The 26,415-nt window shown below is 57.9% G+C and overlaps 2 protein-coding genes across 8 annotated transcripts in view; both read right to left on the bottom strand.

Annotated features, from left to right (window-relative positions):
* Nucleotides 1–15,114, bottom strand: part of LOC103346593 (carnitine O-palmitoyltransferase 1, liver isoform) — an 87,197-nt gene extending 72,083 nt beyond the window's left edge. For 2 of the 4 annotated variants that reach the window (XM_070064023.1, XM_070064052.1), the window contains exons 1-5: nucleotides 14,978–15,114; nucleotides 13,084–13,179; nucleotides 12,450–12,532; nucleotides 7,588–7,747; nucleotides 2,158–2,249 (exon numbers count right to left, since the gene is read on the bottom strand). The gene's annotated coding sequence lies outside the window, so the exon portion shown is untranslated. The remainder of the gene's footprint in view (nucleotides 1–2,157; nucleotides 2,250–7,587; nucleotides 7,748–12,449; nucleotides 12,533–13,083; nucleotides 13,180–14,977) is intronic. The other 2 variants (XM_070064107.1, XM_051827863.2) reach the window with 2 other exon arrangements.
* A 2,548-nt stretch (nucleotides 15,115–17,662) lies between these two features.
* The window catches only part of LOC100350311 (carnitine O-palmitoyltransferase 1, liver isoform), a 58,299-nt gene continuing 49,546 nt past the window's right edge, over nucleotides 17,663–26,415 (bottom strand). For all 4 annotated transcript variants that reach the window (XM_070064757.1, XM_051827878.2, XM_051827876.2 and 1 more), the window contains exons 15-19: nucleotides 23,312–23,446; nucleotides 21,582–21,734; nucleotides 20,884–20,997; nucleotides 20,581–20,673; nucleotides 17,663–19,431 (exon numbers count right to left, since the gene is read on the bottom strand). In XM_070064757.1, the coding sequence (XP_069920858.1) occupies nucleotides 19,345–19,431; nucleotides 20,581–20,673; nucleotides 20,884–20,997; nucleotides 21,582–21,734; nucleotides 23,312–23,446 (582 nt within the window). In that variant the 3' untranslated portion in view covers nucleotides 17,663–19,344. The remainder of the gene's footprint in view (nucleotides 19,432–20,580; nucleotides 20,674–20,883; nucleotides 20,998–21,581; nucleotides 21,735–23,311; nucleotides 23,447–26,415) is intronic.

Genomic DNA, 26,415 nt, shown 5'->3' with positions numbered 1-26,415 from the left:
GCATCACACAGAACGGTAGTGACCGCACACAGACCTCCGCTTCAGGAACATTTCCGGAGAAGCGGCTCCAACGCACGTCTTTGTGAAGACCATGAATATGTGTCAGCACTCACATTTATTACTTGACTACAACCACATTATGAAAGCCACGAATTAGCAGAACGTGAATTTTTATCAATTTTCCTATTTAACTATGAGAAGCCAGTTAACAAGTTAGCCAGGTCATCACCCAGTCCTAAGGAATGACGGTCGGGTCAGACCTCTCTCACACTCAGCCTCAGGGCCAGGCTGACCTGCGTGTGTCACCCGCCGGGTTAGTGTGTGTGACCCGTGTTGCGCTGACCTCCTTTCTGACACCTGCAGACTTAGTGCGACCTCAGATCTTGTAGAAGCCAAAGGGGGCTAACGGAGTACAGAAGGCGGTACAGAGATGGACAAACAAGTGGTGGCCGGGAACTCACAGAGGGAAACCACCCGGCAGCGGCTCACCGGCTGCCCCTTGCTGAATTCCTAACTTGGTGGAGATGCCACAATGCCATCCGAACTCTGCACTGACGGAAAATCACCAGAGCTGGCTCAGTGGAACGACAGAGAGCAGGGAGTCATTTCCAGAAAAAGACACAAACACCAAACTCGCGGTGTTCCTGGCCGATGATCTGTAGCAGAAAACCCTTGTTACTCGCACAACTCCGCCAAAATACAGAAGTGTGTGATGTGTGAGAAAAGCCCGGATGGGGTAGGGAGGAAGGGGGGTGAGGAGGAGCCGTGAACGGGGAGCCCGAGCAGAGCGAAGGGGAGGAGGACCAGGCTGCACGCAGACCTCTGTGAGAGCGCACGTGGGCTGCGAACGCCTGCGTCAGGAAAGCACCCGCTCCGCGCAGCAAAGTCACGGAAACGCCAGCCCCTCCGATGTCCACGCGGGACAAAGCCCGAGCAGCGCGCTGCACCCACGCCCCACGCCCTCCTGAGGGCCCTAACACGCACGTTCCTGAGGACGTGACGCTGCGAGCAGAGTCTAGAAGTTGCTGAGGTCCCTGTTCCACCCAGAAGCGTTACCAGCCACCCGCGATGACCAGTGGCCACACCACTGACCCTCAGTGACCGCCGCACCAGGAGAGGGAGGCCGCTGGCTCCACACAGCCCTGCTCCTTCAGATGACCGAGTCAGGAACCACCCGCGCACGGCTGCCACAGCTGGAGGGCGCCTGCTCCGACCGTGCACAGCCCACATCAGCGCCCCTGCCTCCAGGGACAAGGCAGAGGTGAAATGCTGACGGGTTCGCTAGTCTCCAAGAGTCCCACCAAGTGGCCACTGGGCAGCTTTCATTCCTGCCCCCAACAGCTCTTGCACTGCCAAGGCCGTGGGGAAGTTGTGCCCCGCGGTGGAACCCTGCAAAGCGCAGGAGGCCGTGGGCTTCATTTCCTGAGGTGCTGGCCCTGCTGCCTTCAGGCCCCGGGTCCCCGCATTGGACTGTGGGCCAAAAGCTCTGGGAGGAGAAGAGACTGAGCTCCATAATCAAACACAGAAAGCAGCGAGCAGAAAGGGCCGCCAGACCACTGTGGGAACACGACCTTCGCTGAACAGACAGCTGCAACCAGCGTGGAGTCTCGGGCACCATCACAAACACGACTTTAAAACGGCAAGACAAGGGCCTGGGCCAATGCAGCCCACACCCGCCTCTAGCCTACAGGGTAGACCACAGGACTAGACTCGCTCACTAGCACCTGCCATAGGACGTGGGCCACCTGAGCAGGGAGGGCGGGTAGTGCCGGCAGCCGGGAGGGATCTCGGCCAACCACCCTCCACGCCTCCTGGTGGACACTGCGTTCCTGACGCTGATGACAGCCAAGAACCAGTACGTCGGCACAGTTTGCAGCCATGAGCAACGCAGACAGAGCTGTCAATGGCGTCTGAAACACGGCCACAGGCCAGCTCTGTCGCGAGGAAGCATGCAGAGAGCTGCCTTCCCAGCAACCACAGACCACACGTGAACAGCCACGTGGCTCCCGTGTCTCACGGTGGAAACTAACCTTTCAGAGACACGAAGGTGTGCAGTGGAACCGAATTTCAGCGCACAGAAGAAAACCCCAGATGTACACAAATGCCTCTTAAACGCTTACATTAACTAAGCGACAACTGATTGCTTAGAATCCTTACCCAGACAAAGCGATTTTGGGTGGTCCTGGAAGAGTTGAGCTGGAGGGGAACGCAGGCCCATTGAGGACTGCCGGGAGGGCTCTGTCATCCACCTGTGTGAACCAAGGCAAGAGCCTGTGCGTTAGTGTGTGGGGTCAAGCTCCAGCCACCAGCCCCTAGGTACAGACAGAGGAGATTCTTGTCCTTCTGCAGGTGTATGGCCCAATCCCTCTATAACCACGTCCGACCCCCATCACCACTGTGAGCCTCCTGACCGCTGAGCAGGTTCTAGGGCCAAGGCCATCAACAACCCACCTGGCCACAGGATGCCCAGGGTGGGAGAAAGCCCGCATTGTGCACACCAAGAGGACGGGAGAAGGGACGCAGGGTGACCATTGTCAAGCCAGCAAGCAGAATGCACAGCCGCCAGTCGGCTGGCCACGGAGCTTGTCACAGAACTCTCATTTTTATGAAGTACTGGTTTGGAAATAAGTGACTCCCATGAGCAACTCCATAAACTGCAAATGTTCCTTAAGCATTAGTAATAACGAGCACAAGAGGTCTGCACGGGAAGATCCACTGGCAACCACTCTTTTTCATTTTTCCAGAAACTAATTTGCAGTGCTATGAGCTGAGAAGCAGTGCCATAATCACGCATCCTCCATGCCTCTGCTCCCAGTTCTCACTTCCTGTCCCTGTATCTCACGAGCACGGCTCAGAGGCTGCTCACAGGGAAACAGATGGGTCGCGAAGCGTCCCTGTCTGAGTGCTCTTCCTCTCCGAGCTGACAGTCACAGCGTTGCACACAATAGGATTAGAGATGGTTACTGTGTGAATCCCAGCGACCCACCCCATCTTTGTCGCGTCCACCGTCCAGTAGCCTTGCTTACTCCCTCTGCCCCCATCTCAAACCATGTGTAATCATTGCTGACACGGAGGGAGGAGTCACCCTGAGGAAGTCAAACTCCCTCATTCACACAGCACAGCGCAGTCCCAGGGCTTCGCCCCAGACCCCACCTGGCCTGGCTGGGAGTCGGGAGGGAAGGGCTCACAGGGGACAATGGGCGTCTCCACTGCGGTCACCCAGACACCACCTGTTAGGTCTGTTGTGGGGAGCAACTCGGACTAGACTGTTACTGGAATTAAGACTTATTCTATGCATCTGCTCTCCCACAATATGGCGCTGGGAGAGGAGGAAACAACTTCTACACAGCTGCCTCCAGTTCAACCAATAACCTGCAGGAGCTGATCCTGCTCCTGATTGGAGGAGAGCAGCATACTCGGCGTGTGGGTAGCAGAGTTGGGATTGGTGGAAGAGGACTATAAAGGAGGAAAGAGACAACATGCACCAGGAACATCCGAATAACATCTGAGCAGCCCCTGAGAGAGCCGGCCGGCGGTGTGCCGCTCCCCCGCTGAAGTGGGGAAAGTGGCAGGGGGAACCGCCCTTCCACGGAGGTGGAAGGGACGGTAGCCAACCCGGGAAGAACCAGCAGCAAACCCGGGAAGGGCCGAGCAGACAAAAGAACAGCGCAGGGTCTAGTGTCGTTCCTCCACGAAGAGGGGGAGCGACAGCCTGTCTGGGGGAGCGACAGCCTGTCTGCACTTGCCCGTCTGAGCTCTGCTCCTTCGGGAGGAAGGATTTCACAGCCCTTGGTGTTGAGGCAGTTCTTTGCACACAGTAGGTACAATTCCATTCACCCACCCCCTTGCTTACTTAGTCCCAAGGAAAGCAGAGAGAAAGCTATGTCGTGTGGGCATGCATTAGGTCATACGTCTGGAGCAACTTCATGCTGGTTCCTTCAGCCACGGCTGGCACTAGGAGTGCAGAAAGTAGACTCCAAGGCGGGCCTCTCAGACTCCTGTGTTCACGATTCCCGGGAGTGTTTCAGTGCTGGGTCTGCAGCTCAGGGCGGGGGCGGGGGCCCTGGCCTCTCTTCAGCCTCCAGGTACCGACTGTTCTCAGGGTCTGTACCCCACACTTTGAGCAGGGAGACTCAGAAGAGCATAGAGAATCTCTCCCTAAGTTTACTTTTCCAATAAATACAATCTTTTTAAAAAAGGAAAACTGTACATTTGTATAATTATATATATTATATGTATACTATGGTATAATCATAAGAGCAAAGATTTTTTAAGAAAAAGCATGTTCATAGTAATGAGAGAGGTGAGGGATTTTCTGGACCGAGTAGGTGAGTATGTGCTGCTGGGAGGTCCACAATGGTCAAGGGCACCACCTGGGACAGCTGATCGGAAACCATGGGAACGGACAAATCAGAGAACTGGCAAAGAGCTGTGTCTGAGGCTTACTCCAGCCTCTTATGGTGACTAACAAAGTGGTGAAAGGTCTCAACACTTGCTAAATGCTTCAAATGTTGGTTTTAACTGATTTGTTTGGCAGGCAGCAAGACAGAAAGGGACAGAGATACAGAGCTCTTATCCAGTGGCTCTTTCCCCAAATGTCCGCGGAGACGAAGACCAAAGCCAGGTGCAAGAAATTCAATCCACGTGACCTCGTGTGGTTAGCAGGTACCCAATCATTTGAATCACCGTTGCTTCCCAGGGACTATATAAGCAGTAAGCTGGTGTCAGGAGCCAGAAATGTGTATCAGACACAGGTGTGTCAACATGCAACCTAGGTATCTTAACCACTAGGCACGTGTCCACTCCTGTTCACTTTTAAATATAGGATCAAAAATATATTTCCTGAGTAATTTCAACTGCAGCAATCAAAATTTCAAGAATGTTTAATGCCTGATAATATTCTTAAAAATCATAACAATGACTCACTTGTTATATAACGATATATGGGACTGGCAAAAATCTTCTTACTAAAGTAATTATTCGCTTAGGGACATCACAAGGAAGACTGAAAATAAACTCATATACCATTCCTCTTCTACTTGCATGTAAAAGAAAATGTATTATAAAGTTACCATATGCACAGGTATTTAAACTTACCTTAATTCTGTTATTTTTTCCATAAAACATTTTAAGTCAATGTGTTTATTATACCCCTCACCTGGCCCCCCATTTTTTGATATGAGCTTCCAGCGATAGTCTGCTATGCTAACATATGCTGTTAGTACTCAGATTCTTTTTTTTTTTTTAATTTATTTGACAGAGTTAGACAGTGAGAGAGAAAGACAGAGAGGAAGGTCTTCCTTCCGTTGGTTCACCCCCCAAATGGCCGCTACGGCCAGAGCTATGCCGATCCAAAGCCAGGAGCCAGGTGCTTCCTCCTGGTCTCCCATGGGGTGCAGGGCCCAAGCACTTGGACCATCCTCCACTGCCTTCCCGGGCCACAGCAGAGAGCTGGACTGGAAGAGGAGCAACTGGGACTAGAACCTGATGCTCATATGGGATGCCGGCACTGCAGGTGGAGGATTAGCCAAGTGAGGCATGGTGCCGGCCCAGTACTCAGATTCTTAAAGTATGCACCACAGTGCACTGAGTGCCACAGCAAACTCACCAGAGTACCACTAGACAATTTTCCACGTTCAAAGTCCGATGGTGCACAAGGAACTACTTGCAAATTAGGTGTCATAGTCAAATGGTTACTAAGATGTCAGGATACAAATATTCATTATGCTATTTGAACCAAATTACTTAACAATGAAGCCTATAGGCAAAATTAAACAGTATTGATGGGGGTGGCTTCCGTGCAGCAGTTGGGATGCCCACATCCCATGTCAGAGTACCTAGTTCGAGTCTCAGCCCCTCTACTTCCAGTCCAGCTTCCTGTTTGTGCACCCTGGGAGGCAGCAACGTCAGCTCAAGTACTTGGGTCCCTGTCACCTCCATGGGAGACTTTAATCAAGTCCCAGGCTCCTGTGTTAGCTGGGCCCAGCTGGCTAAAACAGCATTTGGGGGGTGAACCAGCAGATGGACGCTCTCTCTGTGTCTCTTTGTCTCTGCCTTTCAAACAAAGCAACATACATACATACATACATATCCCTGAGACACTAAGAGTACTGTGGCCTGCAGCCTTCTGAACCCAAGTCAAACAAAACATGCTCCACTCCTGACGCACGGGCCTGCCTGCCCGTATTTCCCGCTCTTGGCTCACACTTCCGTTCAATGAGGAGACTTGGACTCAGGCAACAGAACACACTTATTTTATGGTCCTGTTTAAAGTGTATACAGTGTAGGGGCCGGCGCTGTGGTGTAGCGGGTAAAGCCACCACCTGCAGTGCTGGCGTCCAAATGGGCACCAGTTCGAGTCCCAGCTGCTCCACTTCCAATCCAGCTCTCTGCTGTGGCCTGGGAAAGCAGTAGAAGGTGGCCCAAACCCCTGGGCCCCTGCATCTGGGTGGGAGACCCGGAAGAAGCTCCTGGCTCTGGCTTTGGATCAGCACAGCTCCGGCTGTTGCGACCATTTGGGGAGTGAACCCACAGATGGAAGACCTCTCTCTCTGCCTCTGCCTCTCTGTAGCTCTGCCTTTCAAATAAATAAATAAATCTTAAAAAAAAAAAAAGAAAGAAATGAATCTGGAAGTGATGTAGGGAGGATATATTAATTTTTTTTTTTTTTTTTTTTTTTTACAGGCAGAGTGGACAGTGAGAGAGACAGAGAGAAAGGTCTTCCTTTGCCATTGGTTCACCCTCCAATGGCCGCCGCAGCCAGCGCACCACGCTGATCTGATGGCAGGAGCCAGGTACTTCTCCTGGTCTCCCATGGGGTGCAGGGCCCAAGGACTTGGGCCAGCCTCCACTGCACTCCCGGGCCACAGCAGAGAGCTGGCCTGGAAGAGGAGCAACTGGGACAGAATCCGGCGCCCTGACCGGGACTAGAACCCGGTGTGCCGGCGCCGCAAGGCGGAGGATTAGCCTAGTGAGCCACGGCGCCGGCTGATATATTAATTTTTACTCCAGGTCCCTGTGTTACACAGACAATGCAGACACCTTTAAGATGCAAAAGTGCTAACAAATATTATTCAAAAGATGAGACAGTGAACACACATACACGCATGCGTGTGGGTTGTACCACAGAGAAATATCCATCATGAGTGGGCAGTAGGCCAAAGGATTGCTCAAAGGGAGGAAGTGGGGGGGTAAGGAAGGAGAAACAGGGGACCTCCAGCTGTGACTGGCAGCAAAAGAGAGAAAGCCCCTCCAGTGGTTGGCCTCTTTTATTAGGTAGGGGGTGGTGCCTCTACAGGTGTGAAGTCACCTGGGAACTGTATGGCACCTTCCCAAGTTCCTCATGGAGTCTCCCCTTAGATCCTGGCTGCAGTGGGTGCACCCGAGGAGTGGGGGTGTTTGGTTACAAGTAGGAGGACAGAATTACATACGGGGGCTTGAGACTTCGAGCTCAGCAGATCTAAACTATCCCACAGCAGAAGCATCTATTTTGTTCCATTCTTAGCTCACTAGGATGGGTTAGGAAGCTTGCCAACTGCCTAATAACCTGCTTCTTCACCTTAGATACCAAGCCAAACATTCACTTACCCCTCACATGGCCACAGGGCACGGTTTGTTAATTTACTTTGTCCTTGACTGTAGATACTTATTCTGGTCTTGATACTGAGGAAACAAAGTGCCTTCAGCCTCTTCTGCCAGCACTGTCCACACACAGCCTCTGCGTACCACTTCCGACTGACATTATCACCTAAAATGGAAAAACAATGACCACGCTGCACTTACAGCAGATCACTCCAGTGAAATGCACCGCAATAAATGTAAGTCTGAAGTTCGTTTTAATCCAGACTTTAAGATTTAATGGAAAATGGGAAGCTACAGGTATGTTCTGGATTCCTCACTCTGGAATGACATGCTCTCTGGAGCTAGTGCAGGGCAAAAACCTCCCCAAAACACTTCCTGAGACGTCTAATGTGCTAACAGACGTTCATGTGTGTGGCTCGCTGACACTGGGACGTTCCAGAACGTGGGACACACAAGAGGGTGCTGCGGTGCTAAGCCCAACCCTCCCCACCCCGTTCAGTAAGAGGCTGCCCTGCACCTGACCCATGTCCATGTCTGGATGTCCACTTAGAGTACTCTTCACTACACTTCTTCCTTCCTACCACAGACTTGTATCAGTTACCATGTAGATAACAGGCAGAGTTAGACAGTGAGGGAGGAGACAGAGAGAAAGGTCTTCCTTCCGTTGGTTCACCCCCTAAATGGCCACTACGCCCAGCGCACTGCACTGATCCAAAGCCAGGAGCCAGGCGCTTCCTCCTGGTCTCCCTTGCGGGTGCAGGGCCCAAGCACTTGGGCCATCCTCCACTGCCTTCCCGGGCCACAGCAGAGAGCTGGACTGGAAGAGGAGCAACCGGGATAGAATCCGGTGCCCCAACCAGTACTAGAACCCGGGGTGCCGGCGCCACAGGCAGAGGATTAGCCCAGTGAGTCGCAGCGCTGGCCAAACTGGAAAATCTTAAGAAGCCATGTCCATCTCTCAGGGCCTATCACTGTCCATTTCTGTGCTAGGATTCTAATAACGAATAAAACCTCAGCAGCTAGGTGAGTCTGTCTTCAATCCCTTAGGCCAAGCAAAAGCATCGAGGGAGCTCCCTGTGTGCCCAGCTCCCGTCCAGGCCAAGCCGTATGGACACAGATGCAGAGAGGCCGTGGTCTCTGCCTGCACACAGCCTCCAGTTCTGACGACAAACCTCAGCACCTGAGAGGCCGCGGTTTCTGCCTGCACACAGCCTCCAGTTCTGACAAAACCTCAGCACCTGAGAGGTTGTGGTCTCTGCCTGCACACAGCCTCCAGTTCTGACGACAAACCTCAGCACCTGAGAGGTTGTGGTCTCTGCCTGCACACAGCCTCCAGTTCTGACGACAAACCTCAGCACCTGAGAGGCCGTGGTCTCTGCCTGCACACAGCCTGCAGTTCTGACGACAAAACCTCAGCACCTGAGAGGCCGTGGTTTCTGCCTGCACACAGCCTCCAGTTCTGACGACAAACCTCAGCACCTGAGAGGTTGTGGTCTCTGCCTGCACACAGCCTCCAGTTCTGACGACAAAACCTCAGCACCTGAGAGGTTGTGGTCTCTGCCTGCACACAGCCTCCAGTTCTGACGACAAACCTCAGCACCTGAGAGGTTGTGGTCTCTGCCTGCACACAGCCTCCAGTTCTGACGACAAACCTCAGCACCTGAGAGGTTGTGGTCTCTGCCTGCACACAGCCTCCAGTTCTGACGACAAACCTCAGCACCTGAGAGGTTGTGGTCTCTGCCTGCACACAGCCTCCAGTTCTGACGACAAACCTCAGCACCTGAGAGGTTGTGGTCTCTGCCTGCACACAGCCTGCAGTTCTGACGACAAACCTCAGCACCTGAGAGGTTGTGGTCTCTGCCTGCACACAGCCTCCAGTTCTGACGACAAACCTCAGCACCTGAGAGGTTGTGGTCTCTGCCTGCACACAGCCTGCAGTTCTGACGACAAACCTCAGCACCTGAGAGGTTGTGGTCTCTGCCTGCACACAGCCTCCAGTTCTGACGACAAACCTCAGCACCTGAGAGGCTGTGGTCTCTGCCTGCACACAGCCTCCAGTTCTGACGACAAACCTCAGCACCTGAGAGGTTGTGGTTTCTGCCTGCACACAGCCTCCAGTTCTGACGACAAACCTCAGCACCTGAGAGGTTGTGGCTTCCGCCCTGAAGTTGCTTATGCTCTTACTAGGAAACCCAAACAGGCATAAAGGACCAAGCTACCAAAGCAGACGCAGACAGACTATTACGGTAGCAAGGTGCAGGCCATCGGGTCAGGGCGTCTGGTCACCCGGCCACTTGCTAGGAACCCGGTATCCGTGTTCCGGGAGAACTCGATTTGCATCTGGAGAGAAAGTTGCAGCCACCGAACACGAGACCACACTGGGGGCGAGACTCCGAGCGCCACTCCACAACGTTCTGCAGTGCACACACCTGGGCTCCTCCCTCTGGGCTGGGCTAACGCCACTCTCCAGTCTAGGGGCCATCTTCTACTGCTTTCCCAGGCCACAACAGAGAGCTGGATCGGAAGTGGAGCAGCCGGGGCTCAATCCGGCACCCAATACGGGATGCCTGCACTGCAGACGGTGGCTTTACCTGCTACACAACAGCGCCAGCCCCATAATTTGGAGATTTTTAAAAGGTTATTTCAAAATGTAAATCAAGGAAATTGGCAGATGGAAAACATCACAAGTATAGAAATGTGCACTTGGTAAGAAAGGTTAAGGAAGAGTTTTTTTGAATAAAGGACACGGTTTCTAAGAATGACTTTATCCTGATGGCTAGTTTACTCTAGACTGAATGGAAATGATGGAATGTTTCAGGTCAGTTGAAGAGGGTGTGTGGAAGTCACAGAAGGTTATGAAAGAAAGACATTTTTGGAAAAATAAGCTATGAATCTATTTCTCTTTGACATAGAATTAGAATCTGATCCTCTGTTAAAGCAATGAGTCACAGTGATCTGTTATGTTCTCTCAATGTCTCTGTTAGGGCCTATCGTTTAAAGAGCTCAGTTCTTATTATTAAGTTACGATTTGTTTAAATAGATGCTTATTCTAAAACATTTGAATAACCACCTTGTAACAATGATCAAATCAGGTCTACGTTATGTCATCATGTTAAGGGAGCTTATTTTAACCAGATATTTTAAGCCTTCTTGGCATCCTTGACAGGCATTCAAAAAAATCCATAATTTGGACTTTGAAATTTCCAGTAAATTTGGACTTTTATTTTTCTAGTTCGGGCCCAACCAGAAATATCACAGGATATATGTCTCTCATCTTGTAGAGACACCAACTAATCAGGATATTTGGATTATGCTAGGAGTACTGTTAAGATGTGAAGTGGTAATAAATTTTAAGCTTTGATAATATAAAATGCTACTGATACAAATGTCTGAAAGCTAAGTCTAATGACCTGGTGTTACTAGACGTGATGGTTTTCTTAATGAGAAAGGCCCAGAGGCCTAAAAGGGTTAAAATGTTCAAATGTTCTGTAAAACCCTACAGTAAGCAAGTGCCTCTTGTTGATTAATGAGTTTAAGGTTTTAAACATGACTATTTAGAGTCATCCACGGTTCTGTACAGGTTCTGATGGACTTTTTTCAGCCACTTCCATTGTATTCAGTACTTTGGGATGGCTCTGTAAACAGATGAAGCCAAGATTGCACTACAGGTTCCAACTGAAAGAAAGTATGGTTAATTCCGCTTACTAGGAGCAGACAGTAATCTGAATCAATTGGTAATTAAAAAAAAATAGTTAAAGAGTTTAAGAAGCTATTACTGAAACTACTTCATTATTCTGTCTTGTAATGTTGCATGTGTGCACATATTGTATGTCTACATGGGAAAATTTATTAAAAACTCTGTTTCAATTGGCTTATAGATAAAAGATTGCTCATAAATTTAAACTGAAAAAATTAATCAAAGATATATTTTGATTCATGTGACCTGAATCTCCGTATCAGATGTTTTAAATCTGTTGGTAGAAAGAAACTAAAAATGTTTTTATATGTTTGTGCTTGAATTTGCTGGTTAAACAAGCTACACCACGTTAGATATTTAAGAGATGTTTCCAAATACATGTATTCTTAAAAATTATAGAAGGCATTGGCTCTTCCGGTAAATGTTATCCTAAGTTGTTACCTAATGGTTGAAGTCGCTTGCTAAGTTTTCATTTGATACTGCTATTGTCAGTGAGCGACCTGGGACTTGCTCCCTCGTTCCTCTCTTCCAAGCACAACTTTTCCCTTCATTTCTCTATTCTCTTCGAGGTGCGAAATGACTATGCTGAATGAAGGACTCTCTTGGACACACAAGTTGATCTTTAGACCTTATAAAAGGGATGGCTAACATTTTCTGTGATAGCACAGCCGAAAGGAGAGCTTAAATTACAACTTCACAGCTAGATTTACTTCGCCATGGGCACAGTACACAGGCAGAACCTCCCTTTCAGATCAAACAAAGGGAGAGAAAGTTTTAAAGTGAGGACATGGCTTTCCTCAAAGGCATTGTCTACCTCAGAATAAACCACTCGGGCCGGCACTGTGGTGTAGCGGGTGAAGCCTCCACCTGAACGCCATGGGCGCCGCTGCTCCACTTCCCATCCAGCTCTCTGCTGTGGCCTGGGACAGCAGTGGAGGGTGGCCCAAGTCCTCGGGCCCCTGCACCCACATGGGAGACCAGGAGGAAGCTCCTGGCCCCTGGCTTTGGACTGGCGTAACTCAAGGTCATTGCGGCCAATTGGGGAGTAAACCAGTGGATGGAAGACCTCTCTCTCTCTCTCTCTCTGCCTCTCCTTCTCTCTCTCTATAACTCTGGCTTTCAAATAAATAAATAAATCTTTAAAAAAAAAAAAAAAAAGACCAGAACATGCCTGTGACTGCAGACTTCTAGTTTAGGCCACTGAAGATTAGAGATGGGACTTGAGCACCCCCTGGACTTGCATCCTTCGGTCTGCTTTAAAAAAAAAAAAAAAAAAAAAAAAAAGGAGGAAAGGAAAACCAGGCATCGGAAGCAACGTAAAGGTAGGTGGCAGGCCTATGACAGGTGGCTCTGTGCGGTGGTCTGCCCTCAAGGAGACCCAACAGGCCAGGCCACTGCAGTGGTTTTCGACATGGAAATCTAGGGCTTCAGCAGAAGGCAGTTTATAAAGAGCCCTGGCAGCTCTGCCAGCCAAGACTGGATCACTGGACATGGACCTGCCCTGGAGCCGAAGGACCCCTGGGTCAGAGCCGCAGACCTCGCTGGCTCTCAGCTGAAAAGCCCTTCACCAGCGGGGAGGTGATGGCCGAGTAGGGTCAGCAACACAGCAGGCAGAGCTGTAGACTTCCTGTTGGAGATGCCACCTGCCTTCACCCGGCCAGCTCCCCTCCCAGGCCAGCTCGGTAACGGAAGTCAACCGGTGCCTTCCCCGGAGGTTCTCACTTCCCCAAGTGCTGCTACAGGGGTAGACTCGGTCCCCGCCCAGGAGGCAGCGGCTTGAGACACCGCCCATGCCAGCAGAGTACCTCGGCGCCCCATGCCGGCAGGAAGCAGCTATAGGACAGATCACCGCCCCTCTACCCGTCCTGGACATTTGGGGCTGATGTGATCCCGTACAGCTCCTGCTTTGTAAAAAACAAAAGGGGGGAATGTCAGTAAAATGGCACAGTCTTATCTATGGCGCAATCTACACCCCAACACCACCCTAGGCTCTAGCCCCCGCCGCCCCTGCTGGAAGCCAGGTGGCCCCAGGGCCCAACCACCGGTGCCAAGCTCCACCCCCACCCTAATGGGATTCGCTGCTCCTGCTTCCCTGCCTGCCCCCTCAACGTTTTGACCATTCCTGAACAGGTGACTTGCTCGCTCTCCATCTCCTGATCTCTCACTCTCGCCCTCTCCCCCGTCTCCTGATCTCTCTCGCTCTCTCCCTGTCTCTCGCTCTCTCCCTCTCCCCCTGTCTCTGGATCTCTCTCCCTCTCTCCCCGTCTCTGGATCTCTCTCGCTCTCGCCCTCTCCCCCTGTCTCTGGATCTCTCTCCCTCTCTCCCCGTCTCTGGATCTCTCTCGCTCTCGCCCTCTCCCCCTGTCTCTGGATCTCTCTCCCTCTCTCCCCTTGTCTCTGGATCTCTCTCCCTCTCCCCCTGTCTCTGGATCTCTCTCCCTCTCCCCGTCTCTGGATCTCTCTCGCTCTCTCCCTCTCTCCCCCTGTCTCTGGATCTCTCTCGCTCTCTCCCTCTCCCCCTGTCTTCTGATCTCTCTCGATCTCTCCCTCTCTCCCCCTGTCTCTGGATCTCTCTCCCTCTCTCCCCCCCATCTCCGGATCTCTCCCTCTCTCCCCCTGTCTCTGGATCTCTCTCCCTCTCTCCCCCCCGTCTCTGGATCTCTCTCCCTCTCTCCCCCCGTCTCCGGATCTCTCCCTCTCTCCCCCTGTCTCTGGATCTCTCTCCCTCTCTCCCCCGTCTCTGGATCTCTCTCCCTCTCTCCCCCCGTCTCCGGATCTCTCCCTCTCTCCCCCTGTCTCTGGATCTCTCTTACACTCTGCTTCTCCCTCTTTTCCTTCTTCGCCCCTTGCCTTGGGTCTGTCGGGTGCCCCCCAGTAAGCCCTCCCCCTTACTCCGGTGTTCTGTGTGCTTCGGGGCGCCCTGCACGCTGCCCCCCGGGCAGAGGTCCGGGGCAGCGCCACTTTCAAGGAGCAGCCCCCTCCCTCAGCGCCTCCCCCTCGCTGGGGCTCCCACACTAGGGCGTGGACCAGGGGACAAGGAGCTGGGACAGGGCCCCGCCTGCCTCACTCGGCTGGGGGCTCTGAGGACCCAACTCTTCCCCCCGGAGCCTTGGGGATGTGCTGGGACGTGGAGCTGGCGCCATTCCAGACTGAGAAGGGGCCCTTTGGGTCCCGGCCCGTGCCCCGCTCTGCAGCCCCTACCGCCGCCGAGCTGCGGCCCGCTGACCCGGTCCCAGGGTCGGCTGACCCGGTCCCGGGCCGGCTGTGCGCGGCCTTCTAGCTCATTCTCAACCGGCCTGCGAGCTGCGGCGGCGCGGCCTCTGCTCGAAGACTTAGCGCTTGATTGTCACCGAGTTCCAGGGTGGCCCTGCCCGGACCCGCCAGAGCAAAGTGACCGAAAGGAACCAGTGCGAGCCGGGCAGCCGCCAGCGCCTAAGCCATGCCGGGCACGAGGTCCACGCCGGCCAGGCCGACGTGACCGGGCCAGGCTGAACACCGGGCACTCACGGGCCCAGCCTCTACAGTCCACGCAAACGCTCCGCAGACCCGAGCTCGCACCGGAAGGAGCCCTGGGAACCGGCCCCGGCGTCCCGACCTCGGACCCGGGCCCGCGGGGCACCCCTGGGCGGCCTCGGCTCCCCGCGGGCCGGTCACGCGAGACGGCAGCTCCGGCGGGAGCCCCGGGCCCCACGCCCTCACCGCGCGGCGCTCGGGGGCCTCGGGACGCGGGCCGGGCTCCGCTGTCCCGCAGAGGACATCTGCGACTGCCCCGGGGACCTTCAGGCCCGCGCCGGCCGCCGGACCCGAGCCGAGCTCCGGGCTCGCGAGTTCTCCTCAGACGGCCGCTGCGGGGCGGCCCCGTGCAGCGCGGAGGGGCGGGGCCGGGGCGGAGCCTGCGGGAGGGGCGGGGCCGGGGCGGGGCCTGCGGGAGGGGCCTCGGGTGAGTGAGGCGGGGTCCGTAGGCGGGGCCGAGCGGCCGCGGGCGCGCGCGGAGGGGCGGGGACGGGCCGGGGCCTCGGGTGAGTGAGGCGGGGTCCGTAGGCGGGGCCGAGCGGCCGCGGGCGCGCGCGGAGGGGCGGGGACGGGCCGGGGCCTCGGGTGAGTGAGGCGGGGTCCGTAGGCGGGGCCGAGCGGCCGCGGGCGCGCGCGGAGGGGCGGGGCCTGCGGGAGGGGCCTCGGGTGAGGCGGGGTCCGTAGGCGGGGCCGAGCGGCCGCGGGCGCGCGCGGAGAGGCGGGGCCTCGGGGTGAGTGAGGAGGGGTCCGTAGGCGGTTGGGGTCTGCGAAGGGGGCGGGGCCGCGGGTGCACGGGGCCTGGGGCTCCTGCTGGCCTGGGCAGCAGCACTCAGGGCTCAGCCTATGGCAGATCGGGCTCAGGCAGGGGCCCCGAGGCAGCAGCAGGCGCGCGCCTCGGGTGACAGAGGGCCAGGGGCTGGCACCTGCACATCCCAACCTTGTACGCCCTTCCGCCCTTGGTGCCCGAGCTTGTGAATGGGCACCTGAGCACGCCCAGCTCCTGGTCGAACACAAACAAGCCCAGGGGCTGGTGCGGCGGCCTCCTAGGTAAGCCTCCGCTGCGGCGCCGGCATCGCATATGGGTGTCCAGCTCTCTGCTGTGGCCTGGGAAAGCAGTGGAGGATGGCCCCAGTCCTTGGGCCCCTGCACCCACGTGGGAGACCCGGAAGAAGCTCCTGGCTCCTGGCGTTGGATCTGCTCACCTCCGGGCCTTTCCACCATTTGGGGAGTGAACCAGCGATGGAAGACCTCTCTCTCTCTCTGCCTCTCTGTAACTCTACCTTTCAAATACAATAATTTAAAACAAACAAGACTACCTTGGTGCAATGCTTGAAGTCCACTCCTCCTTTAGCCATACGGATTTCCCTCCAGCTTTTTGAAGACCCTGCCACCCTCTCAGTCACAAATACAACTAAATACTCAGCCTCTGTGTGAGGGTGAGCGAAACCCATCTCTCACAGACCCAGAGGCCAACAGCTGTTCCCACTTTGTAATCGAGAGAGAGAACAGCTTAGCGTGATGGCCCAACCTGCCTGGGAGCCCAGCCAGAGCACAGAGTTCCAGGGACAGCAGAGGGGCTCAGAGCTCACCCTAGTCCTACGTGCAGCTTGGGCAAAATAAAACACTGGTTTTCTAATCGCAAGGGTGAGTAACAGGGGCTGCTGAGCTGTGGGGGGCAGAGTTCAAACGACCCCCAGGTTCTCACCGGTTGTCAGCTCTGGGCTGCAAGGACACGCATTCGAGCGGCACGGCCAGCACGTGCTTGCTAGACCTAAGAGCGGACCCGGAAGGGCGCTCTGCACTGAATTCTCGCTGTGGGGATGCTCCCGCCACGGGCCACAGCCGAGCCACCACACCCGACCTGAAACGCAGCCCACCCCGTGGTCGAGGTCCAGCCCCGTGGGGCAGGAACACACGGGCCCCACTTCCTCCTCCGCAGGGCGGGGCCCACGGAAAGCACGCCCAGCGCCCACTTCAGGTGACAGCCGGACGCCCCCTCACGGATGTACCTGACACGGACCCCACAGAAACCCTGAGCTCCCGAGCCCAGCCCTCCCACTGCCTCGTCAGCCTTCCCTGCGGGGCCCAGGGGCAGGGCTGTGCCGGGCCCCCGTCTGTTCATGGCTGGATGACCGCTCGTGACTGCTAAGTGCAGGCAGGCCCGAGGCTGCCTGCTTAGTGTCCACAAGACGCAGGACGCAGCCAGAGCCCACGTGAGCAGCCTCAGGCCCTGAGACACCGGCCCGCGGGGCTGGAGCGTCCTTCATTCCCCATCAGCCACTGCTTTCTTCTTAAGAAAATGACTGACTGACTGACTGTCGGAGGAGCAGAGATCTCGCATCGGCTTCGGGGAGGCACCAGGCCCCCGCGCACATCCATCTGTGATCGCCAGGCCGGTCAGCATCAAGCCTGGAGCCCTGTACCCGCTGTCCCTTGGCGCTCTGGCGCTGCACCGTGGGCCAACGTGGCTCAGCCTGGTCACCGAGCTCAAACCCTCTAGATCAGCCTCCGTCTGGGGCCAGCGACTCCTCCCCACCCCCGTCCGCGGTCCCCCAGACCACTAAGACAAACTCCTGGGAGGCCTGTCCCGCTGCCACCGCCAGGACTGGGACTCTGCTGCATGGCCAGCGCCTGGACCAGGGGGAAGACGTGGGCTCCTGCTCTGGTTCAGCACGCTGACCGAGCGCCGACCCCGTGCCAGGCGCCGTCCCAGGAATGCGGAAGTCCACGGCAGTCAATGCAGGAGCCTAGCGACAGCACGCCGCCTGCCCCGACACCTCGCCGGTCTGGGTCTCTCAGGCTGTCCAAGTGCCCCAGCAGCACCTGGCCGCGCGACCCCGTAGGAGGATAACGAGACAGACAGACGAAGGCTGTGGTGGGCGGGACTGCTTTACTAATGGTGACCCACGTCCGCACTGTGCATCTCAGATGTAAATGGTATGTACAGGCCACGGATTCCAGTCACGGCTGCGTTAAGGCTGCGGCTGCGTCCTTACACCCTCCAGCTGTACAACAGGAACGCGTTCTGCTGCCTCTGACGGAGCAGAACACGGCACGGACGACCGCACAGATGAACGTCACACTGGAAACACGGAGAACCGAGAGGGAAGCACTAGCACGTCTACACCCCAGTGCACGCGGGGCCGAGGGTGACACACGGGGCCGGGGAGGCGCCTCCTTCACGGGGCTCCTGGCTCTCATGGCTGCCGCTCCGCCCCATCAGGGCTTCCCGCTCTGCTGCTTCTGCTTAGCTGCCCTCTGGGGCTGCTCTTCTCAGCTCCTGCTGGTAGGAGGACAAGACCTGCGCCCAGGGAGGAGGCAGTTCCCGTCACACAGCGAACATCAACGGGCCTGCCTGCCTTCTCCCGCGAGCGTCTTCCTTCAATGGCTCCGACAGCTCGGCCCTGGCAGAGGGGCACAGAAATACTGCGCGCCTGGAGGCCGCGGGGCTGCACCTGCACCGCAGGGAGGTGACTCAGGGCGCGCAGCTCGCGCACAGGCAGACGCTCTCGTGGAGGGCTGGTGCCTGGAGGACGCGCCGCGTCCGCCCCGCACCCGTCACGGCCACACGCGGCTCTGCCACAGCACGGCCCAGCGCCCTGTGTCCACTGCTCCTGCTCCTTGGAAAGGAGAGGGGGCTTCCCTCCGACCAGGTGGGATGAGGAAGTGAACCACTGGCCACGGTGTGGTTTCCCTTCCCTGGCCCAGCCTCGTGGCCAGCGTCTTGTCCTCTTGACCGTGGTGTGGAGAGGCAGTGACCGTGAGCACCGTCGTATTGACCCGTCAGTGGCTTCTCCAGACAGCTCAGCGGCCATCACATCCCTGCCTGTCCCCCCTGCGGCTCGGGGAGCACGGGAAGCCCGTCCAGTGGCCCCAGCAGCGCCGGCCCGGAGGGCTCTGCTCTTTCTAGGCGTGGGGAGGTCATGGCAAACGCTTCGCAGAGTGACCCACACTCAAAGTCGAGGGGAGCGACCCACCCCCGATGCCAGCCCGAGGCCTCCCCAGGGAAGTCACCCAGCGGCCCTTCCATGCAGGGCAGTTCATTCTAAGGCACTGCGTTTGGAGGACAAGCGAGCGAGGTCAAGGGCACTAGAGCCGCAGCCTGGGGGGGACACAGCCTGGAACAGACCAGGCAGCAGCTCTGGTGACAACCGCCTGGCTCCAGAGTGCGGCGTGTCCGGTTCGTGCGTCCGTGTGTTAGCGTGAGCTCCCCCCTGCGACCTGAACACCCTTTCCTTTGACAAAAGCAGTGCCCGCTGCCTGGATGCCGTGGCGGGCTCGCGTCACCTCTGTGGTCGCCGTCCCCATGTCCAGTGTGCGTGCAGTGCCGGGACGCCACAGGCTGCCGCCTCCCTGTCCGGGCGCACGCCCGGGAGCAGGGCTGCAGCCACGCGGTGGCGCCTGCCGTCTAGGGAAACAAGCGACAGCTCCTCTCTGGAGGAGACGGGGTTTTCTAGGAGCACTGAGCCGTCCTGGACGGGGGCAGGGTCGAGACCTAAGTTTCGCTTGGCCGTACCACAGGGCCCGCGCTGCCTCCCCGCTCAGGGACTCGGCTACTTCCTGGAGTTGGACCTGAGCCCGAACAAGGCGATGATGTCCATCATTGCCTGCTTCACGTGCCTCCCAAAGCGGTGAGAATCCTGCGACAGAAAACGAGACTCGTGAAACGCGGGCCCCCAGCGTTTCAAGTCCTTGTACATGGAATCTGACAAGGAGTTCAATTAAAAACGTCTTTGAGGCCGGCGCCGCGGCTCACTAGGCTAATCCTCCGCCTTGTGGCGCCGGCACACCGGGTTCTAGTCCCGGTCGGGGCGCCGGATTCTGTCCCGGTTGCCCCTCTTCCAGGCCAGCTCTCTGCTGTGGCCCGGGAGTGCAGTGGAGGATGGCCCAGGTGCTTGGGCCCTGCACCCCATGGGAGACCAGGAGGAAGCACCTGGCTCCTGGCTCCTGCCTTCGGATCAGCGTGGTGCGCCGGCCGCAGCGCGCCGGCCGCGGCGGCCATTGGAGGGTGAACCAACGGCAAGGGAAGACCTTTCTCTCTGTCTCTCTCTCTCACTGTCCACTCTGTCAAAAAAAAAGTCTTTGTGCCAACTCTAAGCTTTGATCTTGTGGCTTCGGCATTATCCTAGCCATGTTCTAGGGAAGCGTCACAGTCCCTGGACGCGTGACTGTTCCCACCTGAGGCTAAACACTGTGTCAACACTGTCGGCAAAGGAGCGCCCGTTCTGCCGGCTCCAGCGTCCCTGGCAGTGCCTGGCAGGATGAGGGTGCCGGGCCTGGAGCGCTCACTGCGCCTGAGATCCACACGGCCCCGCTGCACCATGCGGGCATGTTTTGTTTTCAAAAAAAAAAAAAAAAGGATTTATTCGCGAGGCAGAGGGAGAGAGGGAGCTCCCATCCGCTAGTTCGTTCCCCCGATGCCCACGCCGGCTGGGGCTGGGCCAGGTGGAAGCCGGGAGCTGGACCAGAGGCTCAGGAGCAGAGCTGGGGCCTCCAGTACGGGACCCAGGTGTCCTGACAAGGGCCTGCCCGTGTGCGGCCTCCGAGTCCAGCCCCCTGGGCGCCCCTTCCACCCGCCCCCACTCAGACTGCAAACCAGTGGCCCCAGCGACGGGACCTGCGTCAAACCAGGTTTCTTTAAAACTGCGCAGTGAGAACTTTGAAGTTCACGCATTTGCAATGTAAGCACAGAACAGCAGGTAACTGGACTGGCACGTTCTCTCGACCATAGATGCCCGCCCCAGGAGGAAGAGGGAGAAAGAGCTCCTCTTCAGGAGAGCAGCTCTTACCGTCTCGGGGCTGGAGAACTTGGAGGAAATGTGGAAATTGATGAAGTTCTCTCCCACGATAATGTACGACACACCATAGCCGTCATCCGCAACCTACGGGACACAGTGCTCGAGTGCGCTGCAGGGGAGCAGCCGACTTGAGGACGGGAGCCCGCCCTCAGCACGCGCATATGAAACCTGCCCATTCCCTGACAACCGTGCCCATGTAGGAAGCCGGGGCGCCCGGAACCCAGGCGGGCTGCAGAGGGTGGGGGTGGGGCAGGCCTTGTCCCGCCTCCTGCCGCCCACACCTGCTGCACTCACCGGCCCGAAGCCCCCTCCGCTGGACAGGTGGTCCGGGTTCTTGTCAAAGTCGAAGAGCTCCACCTGCTGCTGCGGGGTCTGGCTTGTGGACAACCTCCAGGGCTCAGCCAACACCTGCAGCGAGAAACGGGGGTGCGTTCCGGCGACGCGCGTCCGAATCCCGCCTCCTGGGGGCCTGCGGAGCCCTGGGGAGCGAGGCAGGGCTGCTGGCCTGCTGCCGGCTTCACACGCAAGGGTGCTGACGGCTGTCACAGCAGACGGAGGCACTCAGCATGTGGCTCCCCAGGGCAACTAAAGCTCACGTCCGCACCATGCGGGATTCTATTAACTGAAACAGCATGAGGGGGAAACACGGACATCCAGTCCTTGTCACGGATGTCTGACGGCTTCAGAGTGTGCAGAATCACGGTAACTGCTGGAGAAGCAGCAGGACAGCCGCGCGCGCCTGAGGCGACGCCAGCCTCCGGCTCTGACACACGGGGTGGCGCAATGCGGGGAAGTGCCTGGGGTGCGGCCATGAATCAGGGGCTGAGCCTGCCAGCAGACACCTCCAGGGACTGACGACAAGCTGCGCCCGCGCTGCAGACGCACGTCCCGCCCCGCAGCCCACACACCCGTTTCCAGGCGCCAGGCGGCAGGCCTGCAGTCATGCTAAGCCCACCAGTGGACGAGGGAGCCGCCCCGGGAAGCGGCCTCACCTCCTTCAGGAACGGGGACTCGACCGCGAGGTACTTGGACACCACGTAGAGGCAGAAGAGGTGCCGGTCGATCCCGGCGCCGGTCATGGCGAGGCGGTACAGGTGCTGGTGCTTCTCAGACGCCAGCCTGAACAGGCGGAGCCTCTGTTCCACCTGCGCGGCAAAGGGGGCCCGCACGGTCAGCCAGGCCACGTGGCCGACGTTCCCGGGGAAGGGGGCAGGCGCTTGCTCGGCAGGGGTGCAGGCACCTGGGGCCTCCTGACGTCACACAGGGGGCGGCTGCCCCTGCCCAGACTGGCGCCTGCAATGGAAGGGGGGGGGTCTCCACACAGAGGGGCAGGTCTCTGGGGAAGCACGCCGGGGTCGCTGTGTGCCGGCCGGCCCCACGTCGGTTCACCCGACACACACACGGTCACACAGCGGGTGGCAGAGCGCACGCTGCCCCGGCTCCCAGTCTGCACGCGGAGTTCTGTCCTCTCGCTCACGACCGCGTCACCCTGGGCTGTGACCGCCCCTGCGGAGAGGTCTGGCCCAGGAGGCTCCTAGAGCTGGGCTCCGGGCCTCTGAAATCCGCCCTGAGTGGCTGCTCCAGGTTCTCCGGGCTCAGTGCTGGAATCGCACCAGGGTGCGCGGTGCCCTCAGGGGCGGTCTGTGGCCGCCTGGCCCCTGTGCCCACCTGCTCCTCAAGGCTGTCTTTGGAAAGCCACACCAGAGCCGCCAGCCACGACACTGCTGACCTCTTCCAGCGGAACAGGGAGCCTCTCCTGACCAGAGTGCCCCACGGAAGAGACCCTGCCCGGGGGGGGGGGGGGTCGGGGGCCCAGGCACGAGCGGACCTCTGCCACGTACTAGGGGCGTGGCCAGCAGTCCGCCGGCCTTCCTCTGAGTCTGTTTCTTCCTCCATGAACGGGAGGTGCTAACACATCACAGGCTGGCGCTGGGATTTCAACAGGCAGCGTGCAGAAGCCCCTCGCCCGAGCCTGGCACCCACGGCCCCGCGGTGGCAACAGCCTGCCGAGGCCAGGAGGAAGGCTGCTGCGTGGGCCACTCTTCCTCACCCTCACGCCGACCGCTCCACTGCTCTGCAGCCTCTCCCTGCTGTCGCTCTGTCCCGTGTGTCGTGTCCGGTTCTATTTAAAGACTTGTAGCAAGGACAAGCTGATTTCCAGAAACCCAGTTCAAAACACTGCTCTGCGCCAGCGCTGCGAATCACTAGGCTAATCCTCCGCCTGCGGCGCCGGCACCCCGGGTTCTAGTCCTGGTCGGGGCACTGGATTCTGTCCCGGTTGCCCCTCTTCCAGTCCAGCTCTCTGCTGTGGCCAGGGAGTGCAGTGGAGGATGGCCCAAGTGCTTGGGCCCTGCACCCCATGGGAGACCAGGAGAAGCACCTGGCTCCTGCCTTCGGACAGGCACGGTGCGCCGGCTGCAGCGCACTGGCCGTGGCAGCCATTGGAGGGTGAACCAACAGCAAAGGAAGACCTTTCTCTCTGTCTCTCTCTCTCTATCCACTCTGTCAAAAACAAACAAACAAACAAACAAACAACAACAAAAAAAAACACTGCTCTGTGTGCCATGTCCCTGTCTGTTACACTGACATCTGTCCTGTCCATGCTGTTCACCTAAAGGGTGGAGGGAAGTTGATGCGGGGGGAGGAGAGGTCATGATGAAGGCACAGGGGCCGCACCGCTCCCCCACAGCCCTCAGGAGAGGCAGGGAGGCCTGTGTGTTACCGTCTGGGCGGGGTCCGCCATGGCCAGCACGAAGTTGCAGGACTCGGTGGTGCAGGAGCGCACGGTCTCCGTCCTCCCCTCCCGGAAGAGCCGGGTCATGGAGGCCTCGTAGGTGAGGCAGAACTTGCCCATGTCCTGGGGAAGGAAGAGGACGTCAGTACAGGGCCAGGCAGGCGGACGAGGGCTGAGGCAGAGGGTGACTGGCTGGGCTGGCGAGGGGCTGGGAACTGCACCGTGGGCTTTTGTTGTCGTCCGTTCTGACCCACGGCTGTCACGGGGCAGCACACGGGGTAACATCTGCGTCCAGACAGGCTGGGTGGGGTCAGCACCTGGCCGACCCAGCTCGAATCGCTGTCACTACCCTGTCAGGAGGACGGGTCGCAGCCCTGTCCCCAGGAGCAAACTCTCTCCCTGGGGGCAGTCCTGCTTGCACGGTGACCTCTCGGCCCGCGGCGGACCTCAGAGACCATCGCGCTGAAAAGTTCCTCCTGCCTGGTGACACTGCGGCCACCGTGACAAGGCGGCACGACACGGGCTCACCGCGCCACTGCCGGGCCTGTAACGGTCAGCGCACTCGACCACAGGCTGTTCTTAACCCGGCTCAGGATAACAAACCGTGCGTTCCAGTTTTTACCGATCACGGGACGCCTCCCACCATTAGCGTGGCCTCTCCCAGCTTACGAGAAAAAGCGAGGCCGGCACGTGGCGTGGCAGCCAAGAGGTCACTCGGCACACACGCACACTAGTGGGAGTGTCTGCTCTCTGCTTTCCAATCCAGCTCCTGCTATCTTGCGCCCGGGAAGGCGACAGATGATGACGGCTCAAGCGGCACAGCTCTGCTCCCGCACGTGTGGGGACCTGGACCGAGTTCTGTGCTCCTGGCTTAGGCCTGGCCCAGCCCGGGCTCTCAGACAGGAGGGTGCCTGGAGCTCACCACCAACCCCTGCACCAACGGCCTGCGCTGGGGTCAGGATGGCGACAGGAGCACTTTAGCCGGACAGCCACATCGCCTCGTGCGTTTCCTGCTGTGCCGTCCGTCCGTCCACAGAGGGAGCCTCCTGTGCCTCCCACAGGACTGTGAACCCCGTGTCAGAGACGAACACGCCGGCGTCTGGGAGGCAGGCCCAGGGCGAGGGGCTGAGGTCCCGGGTGGGGGCATGCCCTCGGAAAGTGCTTCTCCACACAGGGTCGCTATAACTGTCCAAGTCACGTCCCCTCCTGGCCTCCCCACAGGCTCCACCACGGCTGTCGGCCGCCGTCCTGAGGCCGCCCAGTCTTAGACTTGAGCTGCAGGGCCGTGCAGAACCAGAGCCAGAGCAGGCCCACGGTCACCGTCTGCACGCCACCCCTAAGGCACTGACGTGCACACACTGCTTTACGGCTGAACGTCTCCCACGACGCACCACCGGCACCGCACGGCAGCCGCACAGTATTCCTCCACGTGACTCACACTGCTTCGCGGCTAAGCAAGCAGCGCAAACACACCTTGCATGGACCTGTCGTCTTATGGATGCTTGTCTCTCAAGATTTCATTGAAGGCAGCGAGCAGCAGAGAGAAGGGGAAGGAGGGAGGGAGGGAGGGAGGGAGGGAGGGAGGGAGGGAGGGAGGGAGGGAGAGGGCGAGCGCCCCTCCCCTGGTTCACTCCCCAAATGCCCGCCAGAGCCAGGCCCAGGCCACCTTCCGCTGCCTTCACAGACGCCATCAGCCGGGAGCTGGATCAGACGTGGGGCAGCCGGGACTCAAACTGGCGCTCCAACAGGGGTGCACCCATCGCGAACTGGGGCTCCACCCTCTGCCCCGCAGCCCCGGCCCGAGTGCGCTGCCCAGTCGGGACCGAGTCCGCGTGTTCGTCTCCTGAATGAACGCGGCTGTCCCCCTGCCCCGTGAAGCCGTGGGCTGCAGGGGGTGCCCTCGTGTCCCTACAGTGACATCCCCGGTAAGCAGAGCTGCTAACAGCGGCAGGTGGCCCGTCCTCACGATGTAAGGAAACAGCCCAGTGCCTGGGCGCTCGTCTGCACGCCTGCTGTGTGTCTCTGTCCTGGAGGTGTGACTTAGGGGCTCTGCTCTCCTGACACCGAACCGTCGTCCCAGCCCTGACGGCACACACGGGGTCCAACGGCACACACGGGGTCTGATGGTACACACGGGGTCTGACGGCACACACGGGGTCTGACAGCACACACAGGGTCTGACGGCACACACGGGGTCTGACGGCACACACGGGGTCTGACGGCACACACGGGGTTCGACTGCAGGAAGCTGGGTTCCAGCTGTCAGGGATTTACGTGGGGTCCACGCACCTACACGCACGAGTTAAACAGTCTTTCTTTTCCAGGTGTCGCTGCAGATTCTGGAACTGCCTTCCTGGTTCCAACCTGGACTTGGCTGTGACCACCGATTCTAAACGCATCCCAGCTTACTGGACAGTTCATGCAAGTCACCTTTCACTTGTCTGCAGAGCCTATTTTCTGTGCTTCACCTCGGCACTTCTGCAATTCACCCCACCTCTCTGCACCTCACTTTCCACACCTGTGAAATGGGATCGAACACTCCCAGGCGAGAGACTGAAGCAAGAGGGGTGTGAGCCACACAGAGCAGCAGAAGGCACACAACAGAACAAGGGGCCGGCACTGTGGCATAGCGGGTAAAGCCACTGCCTGCAGTGCCGGCATCCCATATGGGCACTGGTTCAAGTCCCGGCTGCTCCACTTCTGATCCAGTTCTCTGCTGTGGCCTGGGAAAGCAGTAGAGGATGACCCAAGTCCTTGGGCCCCTGCACCCACGTGGGAGACCCAGAAGAAGCTCCTGGCTCCTGGCTTCAGATCGGTGCAGCTTCGGCCACTGTGGCCAATTGGGGAGTGAACCAGTAGATGAAAGACCTCTCTCCCTCTCTCTCTCTCTCTCTCTCTGCCTCTCCTTCTCTCTCTGTGTAACTCTGACTTCCAAATAAATAAATAAATCTTTAAAAAAAAAACAAAAAACAAAACAAGCACAGCCCAGCTGTGGCCACGGGGACACCACGTGTGCCACAGGTGCACAGCACTGAGGTTCCAAAATCAGGCTTCCCGTGGAGAAATGGGGCACATCCTGAGCCAACGCCACA

Source organism: Oryctolagus cuniculus, chromosome 1 (genome assembly GCF_964237555.1).
Source record: "Oryctolagus cuniculus chromosome 1, mOryCun1.1, whole genome shotgun sequence".
Lineage (NCBI taxonomy): Eukaryota > Metazoa > Chordata > Mammalia > Lagomorpha > Leporidae > Oryctolagus > Oryctolagus cuniculus.
The sequence above is the reverse complement of the archived record's forward strand: the minus strand, read 5'-3'. Positions and strand labels throughout refer to the sequence as shown.